The following is a 14,080-nucleotide window of genomic DNA, read 5'->3' as shown; positions in this document are numbered from 1 at the left end:
TAAATTTTACAGCCAAGGTGGCTTCCCCTTTAACTTTGACTTTAGCGTTTTGAAAATCAGTTAAAACAAAGTCAGAGGGCCTTAGCTTGGCCCATTTTCTACTGCGACTGCACACAAAATTAAATGTGTCCAGGGAAATAATGGAGACAGCTGAGCCTGTGTCCAACTCCATTTTACAGGGGACGCCTTGTAGCTCCACCTGAAGTTTAAATTTTGGTTTGAGGGGGCGTTGGGCCCCGGTGCGGCATACACTTCTGCGGCTTTTACAAAACCCCACACCAAATGGTCCCTGGGCCCCGGTACCTCTCCTGGTCGGAACTTCCGACTGGTGTTTCGGTGGCCGGTCCCTCTGGTGAGCTCTGCAAACTGCTGCGATGTGGCCGGTTTTGCCGCAGGCCCTGCACATGGCTGACCGGAATCTGCAATCAGCGCGTTGGTGGCTGCCGCCACAACCTTTACATCTAGGTAAGAGAACTGCCTTGTAATGAGTTTCTTGTTGCTTGCTGCTGTGGTGCTGTGCGTCCGGCTGCTTGTGTAGCTTGTTGACTTCGGCATCTTCTTTCTCTGATGATTCCTCTGAGCGTTTGGCGTCCTCATGGTGGACTGTTTCTTCGTGTTTCATCATTTTGGCAGGCTGGACTGTTTGGACTGCACCCCCGGCGACTTCGTCTGCCATGATTTTGTCCTGGGCTTCAGTGAAGGTTAAATTCGGTCTAGCAAACAGTCTTTGCTGCAGTATTTAGCTTTGTAGGCCGCAGACGAGCCGGTCTCGCAGTCGCTCTTAAACGTCCGCAAATTTACACAGCATGCGGCCTGCCTCAAGGCCGCAATGTATTCTGACGCAGTCTCACCGGGCTGCTGCATTCACTGTTCAAATTTATAACGCCAAGCAATCACTGACATCTTTGGCTGGAAATGTTCTCCTAGCTTCTTCTTAAGCTCAGCGTAGGAGACTGACTCCAGCGGTGTCGGGGCGAACAGATTTTCGGCCAGTTCGAATGTGGCTGGGCCGCACACACAGAGCAGCATGGCGGCCTTCAGCCCACCTTCTGCAACCTGATTTGCCCGGAGGTAGTTTTCTACCTGGGACAAGTAGGATGGCCATCCCTTGATATCGAACTCTTGCAGCCTTCCAACCTTAGGCTTTCTTCAGATCTTCTCAACTGGTTACTGCGTCTTCTGATCCTGCTTCTCCGATGCCCAGGGACTGATCCACTGAGCACGTGGTCGCTACAGTGTCTGGCTAGCCAACCAAAGGGGGAGGGGAAATGCCTTTTCCCACCAGGCCTGTGCTGCCTCTCCCCTAGTCAACTTCAGCTCTTTCGGAGAAGCAGGATCCCATCCTCATCACCAGTGTTGTGTAGTGAGTTCGTTGCACAGGAATGGAGACGAGGCAAGTGAGTTCAGCAATGGTCATGTTTATTTGCTTGCAGGATCTGAACTGAGAACTGGGCTGCACTCTGCAGCAATTTATAGCCTGGCCCCTATGCGGCCAATAGCAGCACTGGAGACGGGGAGTCTGAGTTGCTGGAGAGCCGTTAGCTAGCTCCAGCTTACCACGCGGTGTTACAATTGAGCCCAATACATAACAGTATGTAACATCTTTTAAATAGTCTAAAGCATTTATCAATGTTATACATTCTCACCTATCCTTCAATTACTAAAGTTGTTTAAGCTTATGCTAGCCATATGTTTCTATCTTTTCTTTCCTGTAATAGTTAAAAATTAGAAAAATGCATTAAAACTGTAAAATACATAGCTAATAAAACAAAGTGCAAGTAGTCTATACAAGTTTATTTAAGTGGAATATTGATAAAAAAACACCAATTATTCTATTTGAGCTCCAAAGCATTAGAACATGAACATTAGTGGAGCCTCATTTGCCTGTTGGTGTGTGACTTAACAGAGTTCAATGGGACCTCGGAGGTCCCCCGCTCAAGCAGGAAACCCTATGCCACTCTGGACAAATGGCTGTCCAATCTCTTTCTTAAATACCTCCAGTGATGGAGCACCCACAACTTCTGAAGGCAAACCGTTCCACTGGTAAATTGTTGTTACTGTCAGAAAATTTATCCTTAGTTCTATCTAGGTTCTCTCCTTGATTATTTTCCACCCTTTGATTCTTGTCCCACCTTCTGGTGCTTTAGAAAATAGGTTGCCCCCTCTTTTTTGTGGAAGTCCCTCAAATATTGTAACACTGCTACAGTATCATGTCACCCCAGTCCTTGTTTGCAGTAGATTAGACATATCCAATTCCTCCAATCATTCTTCATGTTTTATCCTCCAGCCTCCTAATCATCTTCGTTGCTCTTCTCTGCACTCTTTCCAGAGTCTCAACACCTATTTTATATTGTGGCAACCAAAACTGGATGCAGTATTCCAAGTGTGGTCTTACCAAGGCACTATAAAGCAGTGCTAACACCTTACATGTTCTTGATTCTATCGCTGTTAATGCAGCCTAGGATTGCATTGACTTTTTTAGCAGGTGCAGCACATTGCTGGCTCATATTTAAGTGGTTGTCTACTAGAAATCCTGGATCCCTCTGCAGTTGCTGCTATTGACCCAGGTTCCATCTACTCTATACCTGTCCATTTGGCTTTTCTTACCTAAGTGTAAAATCTTACTTTTCTCACCATTGAATTTGATTTTGCTAGATTAGGGCCCAGTGTTCAAGTCTGTTGAGATCCTTCTGGATCTTGAGCCTATCTTCTGGGGTGTTTGCTGTTCCTGCCATCTTGGTGTCATCTGCAAATTTGACAAGTTCCCCTTCTATTCCCTCATCTACATTGTTTATGAAGATATTGAAGAATATTGGGCCTGAAACAGAAGCGTGAGGTACTCCACTACTTCCCTCCACATAGATGTACCTGTATTAAGGACTATTAGTTGAGTGTGGTTTTCTTACGAATCCATTTGGTGGTGATGGTGTCTATCCCACATTTTTCTAATTTACTAAAGATGTATGAGAGTAAAAGAATTGAAATCGAAATGGGCTGGTCACATAACAAGAACTGATGGCAGGTGGACCAAGGCAGTCATAGAACAGATCCCACTTGATAAAAAGTGTCCACAAAAGAGACCTAAAACAAGATGGATTTACGACATCAGCAAGTATTGCAGGCCCAATTGGCAAAAGAAAGCTCAGGACCGTATTGGTTGGAAACACGCAGAAGAGGCCTTCATCTTGCAGTGGATAGACAATGGCTAAAATGATGATACTGTATTGTGGTCTAATTCGTCAAATGCCTTAGTGCAATTGAAGTATACTATGTCCACAGCGTTTTGCTGGTCCACTAATTTAGTCACTTTGTCAAAGAATGAAATAAGATTTGTTTGGCATGATCTGTTTTTGACAAATCCATGTTGGCTTCTGATTATAATTGTACTTGCTTCTAGGTGTTTGCAGATCTGTTGCTTTATTATCTTTTCCAGGATCTTCCCACAGGTTGATGTCAGGCTGATTGGTCTGTAGTTTTCTGGATCCATTTCCCCCCCCCTTTTTTTGAAGATGGGAGCCACTTAAGCTCTTTTTCAGTCCTCAGGTAGTTCTCCTTGCTTAAGGGAGCCTTGGTTAAGGCTTGATTATAATTCTTAATGGCATTTGGACCATTTGATGTTGGTTTCTTATTAATATAGTTTTATGTATTGTTGCTACCAAACAAATTTAGCTGTTTAGTCATATACCTTTTTCAAATACATAAATATCCTTAAACATTTATACTTAAATTTCGGAAGCACCGACTTAGAAAAATGACATATTACTTTTTGAGATGTAGGTTTTTAGGAACCATTGTTTCTGGAAAAGTCATCTCTGTTGCTATGTAATAAATGCATGTTGTTTCCAAGGATGGTTGAATTAACTGTTTTTGCATTTTTAGAAGAAAAATGATGTAAGTTGTGAAAAAGATATAGACACAGACACATACATAAACGTACACTCAGAGAGAATTGTACATAAACACACCCCTCTCCCCCAGAAGGATCCTGAACAGATGAAATATTTTATCTTTTCCTCCCTCCCTTCTACTCTTTGACTTTTGGCTGCCAAAGGAATGGGTGAGGGCTTCAGGTTACCCACAGACCTTGAGTTTTTCAGGTAGTCTCTAAAATGTTCCAAATATAGCTCCATCAAAACAAAATACCTATACAGAGGATTGATAGGAGTGTCTATTAATACATTTGAAAAAGTAAAGGCAGTTCCAAAATAGTCTCACATTTTCTACATAAGATTAAACAGAAACCAAATGTTATTTGCAGAATTAAAAACGTAACAGTTTTGACTAGGATTAAGACAGTTCACAGAAACAACCATCACCATCTTTCTAGATGGGATTATTGTGTTTCACACTGTTTCTGGAAAAAAAACCAGATGATAAATTTTGAGATTACATTTTGGTTAAAAAAATCAAAGTAATTCTTGCAGTGCTATTATACACAAGCCAGGTTTCCTCAAGTTTCCAGCAGTAAAGAATGGAAAACAAAACAAAAAGATTTACCTCCTGTTCTTCAAAGATAGGCTGGTACTTTTCCAGAGAGAGCTTTTTCAGGATGCCTGTAAGTTCATCTTTAAATTAAGAAAAAATAAATGTTTTAAATTTATGTTAATTGCATTATAAGAATTGTAAAATAATGCTGCACAGTTATGCCTGACCCAGTATGCAAATCAAGGTGGAAGTGAAAAGAATCCTGTTTCCCAACATCCTGGGCAAGATAGTTCCTATAATCTGTGTGAAACTACTATAACAGACACAGAACAAAATAAGAATGGTTTGTTTATTCCAGATATAACAAATCAATGAGTCCATCTTTTTCTATTGTTTCTTGCTTTAAATTGCTGTTGTGAGCCACCCAGAATTGTGTTTCTTAAGACTGGCAGCCAGACAAGTCTTTTAAATAAATAATCATTATAATACAAGTATATATCACATTCACAATGTGAAAACAGGATATGTACAAAAGGTAATGTGAAAGAAATGTATCTTGTACACCTTATTACCTCCATTCTCTGATTATTACCATTTCATTTCCCCTCCCCCATTTTGCTATCTAAATACAGTATACAATAAATTTCCATTTATCTTCTCTGGGAGATAAAATCCTTTTTCATTGCATACTGCCAAGTGGGAGTTAGACTGCCCATCCAAATTTTGCCTAGGTCAAGTGCAGGAAACATTGGTGATTTTGAATGGTTTGTGCCTTATCATCCACAAGCAATATTGATTTTCAGTTTGCCCAATTTCTTCTCCACTTGCCTTCCTTCCCCAGTTGCCACAGCTCCCTTCTTATCTTGAACAGTTTTGAGCAAACTACAAAACATCTTCTCACCTTCCTTATGTAAGTTGTCTTGAAGCCATTGGTCAAAGTTATGGGGAAAAAATATATTACTAATTAAACGTAGCATCAGGAGTACGAGTTCAGATGTGCACCTTCTGTCCCAAGAATAAGAAATAAATCACAGTGATGGACTACCCACCCATGTTCATTCTGTATCCAATTTTTTCGGCCCAAGAGACTAAAAGGCACGTGACATTCTGGAATGGCGTAGTCTAACAAAACTTTTCAGTGTTACTGCCGATTATGAAGCTTATACTTACTTACCTTCATCAGTTAAAGTCCCACTGCTGGAGCCCCCACTGCTTTTCCCTTGTCTGTGAGACGAAGAAAGAGAAGACCCTGCACTCTGTATCTTGGGGGATGGTAATGGAGATGGTGAAGGTGTGAGAGTTGGGGATGTGCTTTTAGAGGTAGAAGAATTCTCAGAAGGAGGTTTTTGGTTCGCGTCCAATTTCTGTTTTACCTAGCAAAAATACAGAAAAATTCCTGTTATTAAAATATGTCACAATGTTGTTGTTTTTTTAAAGAAAGTTTAAATAAACACATCTAGTGGATATTTTTCTCTCTATATAAATTATCTTAATGGTCATTAAAATGTAGCCGTTAGTAATAAGCTATTCTGAGTACCGGAAAACAGACTTCTGGCTAGATAGTAGTGTGAACACTACAAAAAATATTTGCTGAAAAACTGGAACATTTGATATCCTCAGCTTCCTTTATGGATTAATGCCAGAAAAGCCCATATCAATTATTCTTAAGAGCTCAAGAAGTCTGCTAGTTTTAAATATTTTGCATTTACAGAACACAAATAGAAAATACAGCTTATCTCAGAGCTGATCTATCATTTGAAGTAAAACATACATAATTAACTGAAAATATGTAACTTGAGGCAACTGTACAACTATTTCCCAGAATTGCTTCTTTCCGTTTTTACTTTATTGCTAAATGTATGCCGCTAGAATTGAAACAATGTAATTTATGCATTTAAATATTTATTTATATTCTAACAAACACCTGCTTTTCTTTCTCTTCTAAAATATGCTCAAAAAATACAGTGTCAAAAAAAATATGCATTCTTTTTTTTAATTCTAAAAGCTCTTTAACATTTGGGGGGAGGTTGTGAGAAGCCAAGATATGACACAGCAATGAAGACCCTTTTTTTTCAAATATTCCTGGTAGCCATTTATTTTTGTAAAAAATTATAGAAATGCCTGTTCATCAAAGAATAAGGAATATGTTTTGATTTTTTCCTACATGTATAATATTGATAGAAAATGATAAACTATGTTCCACTATTCCCTTATGCTTAGAATAGAATTATATTTCATATGTTTTGAAAATAATTTTTTCCTCAATTATAAAAGGCAGCTTTTCAGTTATAAAAATCATAGAAAAAGGTGAAGCTAATGTTTCTCCTGTCCAGTTGATTCCAACTTCAGGGGACAGTGCTCATCTCTGTTTCTTAGTCAAGGGAGCCAGCGCTGTCCGACATTTCCGTGGTCGCATCACCAGCATGACTATACCACGAAGCGCACAGAATGTTGTTAATGTACTAAAGAACCTTAGTATATTAAGCCAACGGTCTTCTATTGCAGGGGTCCCCAACCTGTAGTCTGCGGCACAATACCGGGCCATGGCCTATTGCCCACTGGGCCGTGTGAGTCGCTAGCCAGCCTGCACGTATGCATGTGCATGCATAGCCACACTCGCACATCACCACAAGCATTGCGGGCATTCATGGTCCCACTCACACAAGCGTCTCTGCGAGTGTCACATATGTTCGCAGCCCCACTTGCGCATCTCCATGATCACTGCAGGCATTCACAGCTCCATTAGTGAGAGCATCGTGCGAGCACTGCAGGTATTTGTAGTCTCACGTGTAAGCACTCACATCACCGCAAGCATTCATTCACCTGAGCAATGGGTGTTCATACGCGTGCATGCGCACGTGCATGCATTTACACACACACACACACCAAATCATCCCTTCTTTCTCCCTCTCCATTCCGGGCCAACCTTGAAAGTTTGGGGAACTCTGTTCTATTGTGAGCATTATTAAGGAAAGAGTATGTTACAGAATGGAATAGACTCAATAAGCCTATATTTGTCACAGGCAGGTAGAAATCTAACACTGAGCAATCTGCAAGGATCAATATAATTTTATTCTTGGCATCAGGCAATGACAACCACAATGAATGAATTCCCATATCAAGATCTCATTAAATACAATTATACTAAAGTATGCATTTGTCTAACTCTATTCAATATTGAATGGTTGGGTGGAAAAGGAGAAACAGGTGGGGGGAGAAACAGCATTGGCAAATACAAACATTACTTGGAAAGCATCTGAATAATCTTTATTTTGTTAATATGCCCAAAGCTTATGGCAGGGGGCAGTTCGTAGCCAATATTCAAAAAACAAAACTTATCAAATCTGTTTAGGATAGATATGGAAGGCTATGTCAAAACTATTTCATGTTGCCAAGAAAATTTTGTCCACAAAATCACAAGAAGTAAAGCGCAATTGGACAGGAGATTAATTTATGTATATCCAAAATCATATTATACTTTAAACTTGTAACATAAGCTTACAGATCCTTCTGTATCTCCTTGGACTACTTACTTCCCTCATAAGAACTGCTCTTGCTAACAAGTAGTTTCAATAGAAAAAAATGACAATCCCCCAGAAGCCATCTTAATTTAAAAGGAAGTCATAAAAAACATTGATAAGCTGAGCATTATTTGCAATGTAATTTTTAGTAACTGGTTTATAGCCACCCTGACAAAGAATACATTTATATTTATAATTATGGGCGGATCAGTGTATAATTTTGGTATACCTGTAAACTATAGTTTGCAAACCATGGCAAATGGGTTTAAACAATAGCTATCAGAAACAAAGAATCATTGTACCGATCACTGAGTCAAACTATTTGGCCATCTAGCTTTCAGTCAAATCTTTATTTCAAGCTTTTACTGAAGAATAGTTAAATTTGGTAACCTCCAAAAAATTCATTTTGTTTATTCAATTTATGATCGTAGACCAAATTATACAAAATGATACAAAAGAAAAAGAAAGAATATACCTTACAAAGTAAGGTTATAAAGCCAGAAAACAGGAAGATTTAAAATTCTTATCTAGGGACAGAATATTAATGTTGATGGGTCAAAATTTTACTTCTGATCTTGACAACAGCATGACAACAGAATTTGGCTACTGCTGAGGAAGTGAAATTGTAGTGATCAACCAGCAAAAGTTGGATATAGAAACAGTCCTGGAAAAACTACTAATATACTTCTCAACTCCGCTTTCAACAGAGGACTTCATCTGTCCTATACCTGACTTCAAGATGCATCTGTATATTAGTGTCTCTACTACTGGCATTATCGTTTTGCACACAGTACTAGAACTGAAGTAGTGGTTCCTATATCAAAAACCTTGGAAGCTATTCTTCAAAATGCTGTAATAAATATATTAATAGTCTACGATGCCACGCACCCTTTGTATAAATAATAGCGTTATTACTGTATTTACTGAGAGCCAGTTTGATGTAGTGATCATCAAGCTTGAACTGAGAGGCTGTGAGTTCTAGTCCCACCTTAGACACAAAGGCAAGATGGATGAATTTCGGCCAGTCTCTTTTTTTCTCTAGGAAGCAGGCAATACAATCCACTTTGAAAATTTGCCAAGGAAACTGCAGGGACTAGTCCAGGAAATTATCAGGAGTCAACACAGACTTGATGGCATACATTTAAAAGGCATTTATTTTTAGAAATATATTTTTATTATTAAATGGCAGAGTTACATTTAAACCCAGAAATATATTTTATATGTTGTTTTTCTAAAAAAAACCCAATTACAATGCATGCTTGTTTAGTAGTTTTGAGATAAGAATAATAAACGTAACCTTAAGAATATGTCCATTTTCAATGGTCTGTGCATTTTCCACATCAGGAGGACAAGATGAAATTAAGCCTACTATAATTGGCTGTTGACTTGATTTTGGTTCAGATAGACCAGCAGCTTTTTTTCTTTGAGCTGCAATTTGGGATAAAACGCTGTCCGCACTGCCACCTTAAAATAGATAGGAAGATATTTTAAATTCTGACATACCTCACTTTATTCTTTCTAAATTAAAAAAAATGTTTTAACAAGTAGCATTAAAAACAAACTGTTTAACAAAGGTGCTTTTTAATTTAAAAGAAATTATTTTAAAGATGTAACTGAGACGTACAATTTCAGATGGTAATGGCAGCTCAATTAAATGCATGTATGTAGGAGATGGATTTTAACTATTGTCTAAAAATTTGTCACAAGACAAGCAAAATTAATAGGTCCAAGTGCAAGATGGATTCAGATCCAGGACAGAAATACCAAGTTTGAGAGACAAGAAGCCCACAAAGACCGAGTGTGATAATATTAAAGGTGAGTAAGGCTTGAAGAGAAGGTTATCAGCAGCTACCAGGGTACACAGAAACAAAGGTCTAAAAAAACAAATACTGTATAATTCGTGGATGCATGTTCCTCTAAATAAAAAGGCCAGCCTCTTTTCCCCCCCTATTAATTAAATGATACAATGTCAATTTCCATTTATCAGCATCTGCATTTCCTGCGTCAGATGAGGAGAGCACATCTTTCTCCTTTTGTCCTGGCCACTTTTTACAGAGGCACAATTGAGAGCGTCTTAACAAACTGCATCACTGTTTGGTGTGATGGTAGCAGTGCCTCAGATAGAAAATCCATACAGAGAGTGGTAAGGACAGCTGAGAAGATTATAGGAAGCCTGCTTCTTGTTGAGGACACTGCTTATAAGCGCTAAGTGCTTAGAGCTCAAAGCATTGTTAGAGACCCCACATACCCACTTCACGGTCTGTTTCTGTTGCTCCCCTCTGGGAGGAGGTTTTGAAGTATTTCTAGCAGGACTGCCAGATTCTGTAACAGCTTTGTTCCCTATGCCCTTCATCTGGTAATCTCACAAGATTTGTTTTTCTCACTATGTATATGTATAGATCCAAACTAGACTCTGTTGTTTCTCAGGACCATATATGTGTATGCATGTGGGTGTATGCATAATTTATTTTATTTTTTTGTCATGTTGGTCACCCTCTGAGAGCTGCATGCAACAAAATCTCATTTTAATATATGCTGATTAGTGTACATATAAAATGATAATAAAAGCTATTCTATTCTATTCCTATTCCTATTCCTATTCCTATTCCTATTTATTTCTATTTCTATTTCTATTTCTATTCTACTCCAGGGCTTTTCAACCAGTGGTATGGATACCACCTGTGGTACATTGGAACCTGGCAGGCAGACAGGTGTCATGCTCGGCTGTAGCTTGGTACAATGGGTGAAAAGGTTGAAAAGCCCTGCTCTACTCTACTCTACTCATTTACTTGGTAGCCAGCCTAGAGGACTAGCAGAGGAAAAACTGTTCTTCTGTGGCCCACTTAGTTTCCAGTTTACTGTCATAAGCAACACACAAGAACTGCAGGCACTGGCTTGAAAATAAGGTGCGCACATATATGTACAGTATAAGTAGCTTTGGAGGAGGATGGCCTTCCTTTATAGCTGCAATGGGCAAAAATAAATTGTAACAATAGTAAAACAACTATCCAAATACAATACCTCTCTTGAGTTTTAGAATTTGTGTTGGTTATAATTCTGTCAGTATTCACCACTACATGAATTTATTGGATAACAGTATAATTAATGACCACTCATTCAATGACCATTCAAAGTTCAAAGTGGTGCCAAATGAAGAGACATACGACCGGCCCTCGTTGCTGCATCATAGCATCCCCACAGTCATGATTGCAATTTGGATGCTTGGCACTTGGCTTGCAGTTGCAGCAGTCACAGTTATCTCGTGGTCACACGATCCTTATTTGTGAGCTTCACTACTAGCTTCTGACAAGCAGAGTGAATGGGGAAGCTGAAGGAGGTTGCAAATGGTGATCAAATGATGTCATATTTTATGACCACACAAGATTCACTTAACAATGGCAACTGGAACTGTCACAACTGCAATCATATATTGGTGCAGTCAAGTGACAAGCCTTAAATCTATTGGGATGCAAAGAAATCAATATACTTTACCTGTAAACACAGAATGTAAACTCTCGGTTTGTAACCAACTTATTAATTCTAATTTTTAATGTAGTCTTTAAGGGAGCACAGTGGCTCATGAGGTTAGAATGCTGGGCTAACAATCGGCAGTCTTGCAATCAAGACCTTTGTCACAGAGTGGGGTGAGCTCCCATCTTTCGCTCCAGCTCCCGCTGACCCAGCAGTTTGAAAGCAGGCAACAGCAGGTAGATAAATGGGTATCACTTCAATGGGCAACTTCATGGAGACATAAAGAGAGCCCCCAACTGGGCATCCCCTGGGCAACAGTGATGTCACCGGCAAATACTTTCACCAAGGAAGAAGTATTAGTCTTTGCTTATCTGGCTGGTCTAGTTAAAGCAGGGATCTTCATACTCGGCCCTTTTATGACTCATGGACTTCAACTCCCAGAATCCCTCAGCCAGTGTGCTTAGCTAAGGAATCCTGGGAGCTGAAGTCCATGAGTCATAAAAGGGCTGAGTCTGAAGACCCCTGAGTTAAAGTATTAGGGCCATGTAGTCTTTTTTCAAAAACAAAAGAGTACTTCAGAAAACACCCACCTACTAGTGTAGCCTTTGTCTACAACTCCTTAATGCAGCTGCATCTTTTCTGGGGATGCAACTGACATAATCCGTAGTTATCTCTCCATCCCATGAAAAATATATTTCATTTAAACAATTGCTGTCAAATGCTACATATGCATTTACACATACTTTGAAGCACCTTTTGGCCTTCATGTCCAAAGTACTGCCTAGCCCTTTCTTATATTATTATATTTAAATTTATATTTTCTACATTTAAAATGTATAGACACCTGATTTATTATGCAGTTCTCCACCATGCCGGCTAACTCCTCCTATGCTGCTGGATCCACCAGAAGAATGAGGCGAATGGTTGAAATTACTTGAATTGCTGGGAGTTGGAGGTCTTCTTGCAAAAGTGGATAGTTTAATTGGTCTACTACCTCTACTTAAGGATGTCTGGAAAAATAGAGTTTAAATAACTTTTTTTTACTAATATTTATAAAATAAATTCATTTTCATACGGAATTACGCATTCAACAACAAAATGAGTAAATGCAGAATAATGAAAACAAGTGGCATAACATAATACATTTGTGAAACTAGTTTTGGGGTAACATTGAGAGATAAAACACCATGGTGGTTAAGAATTCTGAATTAAACCTTGGAGAAATGCCTAATCATTTTAAAAGTTATTTGGGGACTGACGGTGACATCTTTCTCAAATCTAACTGTAAATGGATCATCAAACGCTAGTGTCTTTGTACTTTTACAGTCTAAAGTTCTGCACTTGTTTTATTAATCACATGAATAACTATTTTTAAAGAATTCAAGACTATAGCACAGAATGCTATATGGGAGTTCTTCTGTACATGTATATTACTTATATTATTTTGTTTTCTTTTTGCATTGTTGTGCAACCTCCAGAATTGTATCATTGGGCTGTTTGCCAAATACAATAAATCAATCAATAAATGGTGAAAATAAAGTATAGTCAAATTTCAAAACACCAATTTCATTCATACAGTAGATGAACAAACAATGTATTTAAGGAACTCAGAAATTTGACTATTAAAGTTTAAATAAAACTTTAAACAGGTCTCTTACTTTGTCAGCACTATAGTCAATACTTGTAGATCTGTGTGGAAAACCAAGTCTTGTTTGTTCTTTGTTGCCTTCTTTGTTCTGTGTTCTATCAGAATTCCACAACTCGAAACTTGAGGGGGGCAAGAAAGGTGGAATAACAGCCTTCAATTTGTCATTGGGCAGCCGTGTAGATGGAGCCCCACTTCTTAACTGACCAGGAGGGGGGAGGAAAGGCAACAAAATTTTCAACAGGTACAATCTTTCATTACAACACTAATAAGAATATAATTAATTCCTAAATAGCATTTACATGCATCATTGAATATAATAGATTAATCAAATAAAAGTGAAGCTGAACAGATTTTCCCCCCCAAAATTAAGCAATTTTCATTCAGATTTAATTATGATGATCCTGGCTGAAAGGGAGACCTAATATCACACTAGGTCAAGCAAGTTTATCTTTGGAGGGTGAAATTATGCTGAAAAGGCTTTGTTCAGTATAATAGAAACAATTAGATGTATAGTATTACTCTATAAAAAGGGACGCGGTGGCTCAGTGGGTTAGGACGCTGAGCTTGTCAATCTGAAGGTCAGCAGTTTGGCGGGTTGAATCCCGAGTGCCGCGTAACAGAGTGAGCGCCTGTTACTCATCCCAGCTTGTCAACCTAGCAGTTCGAAAGCATGTAAAAATGCAAGTAGAAAAATAGGGACCACTACGGTGAGAAGGTAACAGCCTTCCGTGCGCCTTTGGCGTCTAGTCATGCCGGCCACATGACCACGGAGACGTCCTCGGACAAGCGCTGGCTCTTCGGCTTTGAAACCGAGATGAGCACCGGCCCCTAGATTCGGAAACGACTAGCACGCATGTGCGGGGGAACCTTTACCTATTACTCTATAAGGCCAAGAGAATATTGTCTGTACCCTGATTAGGCCTAAGGTTTCATCAATCCTCTACAACAAGCAATATCTAGCTGTGGAGGTTTCTGCCCCAGTAAGTTATTCACTAATCCACACTTCAATATCAGT

General features: G+C 39.0%; 1 protein-coding gene across 2 annotated transcripts in view; it reads right to left on the bottom strand.

Moving 5' to 3' along the window:
* The window catches only part of ANKS6 (ankyrin repeat and sterile alpha motif domain containing 6), a 38,904-nt gene that overhangs the window by 7,966 nt on the left and 16,858 nt on the right, over window positions 1-14,080 (bottom strand). For both annotated transcript variants that reach the window (XR_014492308.1, XM_083361112.1), the window contains exons 9-13: window positions 13,076-13,264; window positions 12,262-12,427; window positions 9,244-9,410; window positions 5,600-5,798; window positions 4,498-4,565 (exon numbers count right to left, since the gene is read on the bottom strand). Coding sequence is in view for 1 of the 2 variants with exons in the window: in XM_083361112.1 (XP_083217238.1) it covers window positions 4,498-4,565; window positions 5,600-5,798; window positions 9,244-9,410; window positions 12,262-12,427; window positions 13,076-13,264 (789 nt within the window). In the remaining variant the exon portion in view is untranslated. The remainder of the gene's footprint in view (window positions 1-4,497; window positions 4,566-5,599; window positions 5,799-9,243; window positions 9,411-12,261; window positions 12,428-13,075; window positions 13,265-14,080) is intronic.

Source organism: Vipera ursinii (genome assembly GCF_947247035.1).
Source record: "Vipera ursinii genome assembly, chromosome: 3".
NCBI lineage: Eukaryota > Metazoa > Chordata > Lepidosauria > Squamata > Viperidae > Vipera > Vipera ursinii.
This window is presented reverse-complemented; position numbering and strand designations above follow the sequence as displayed.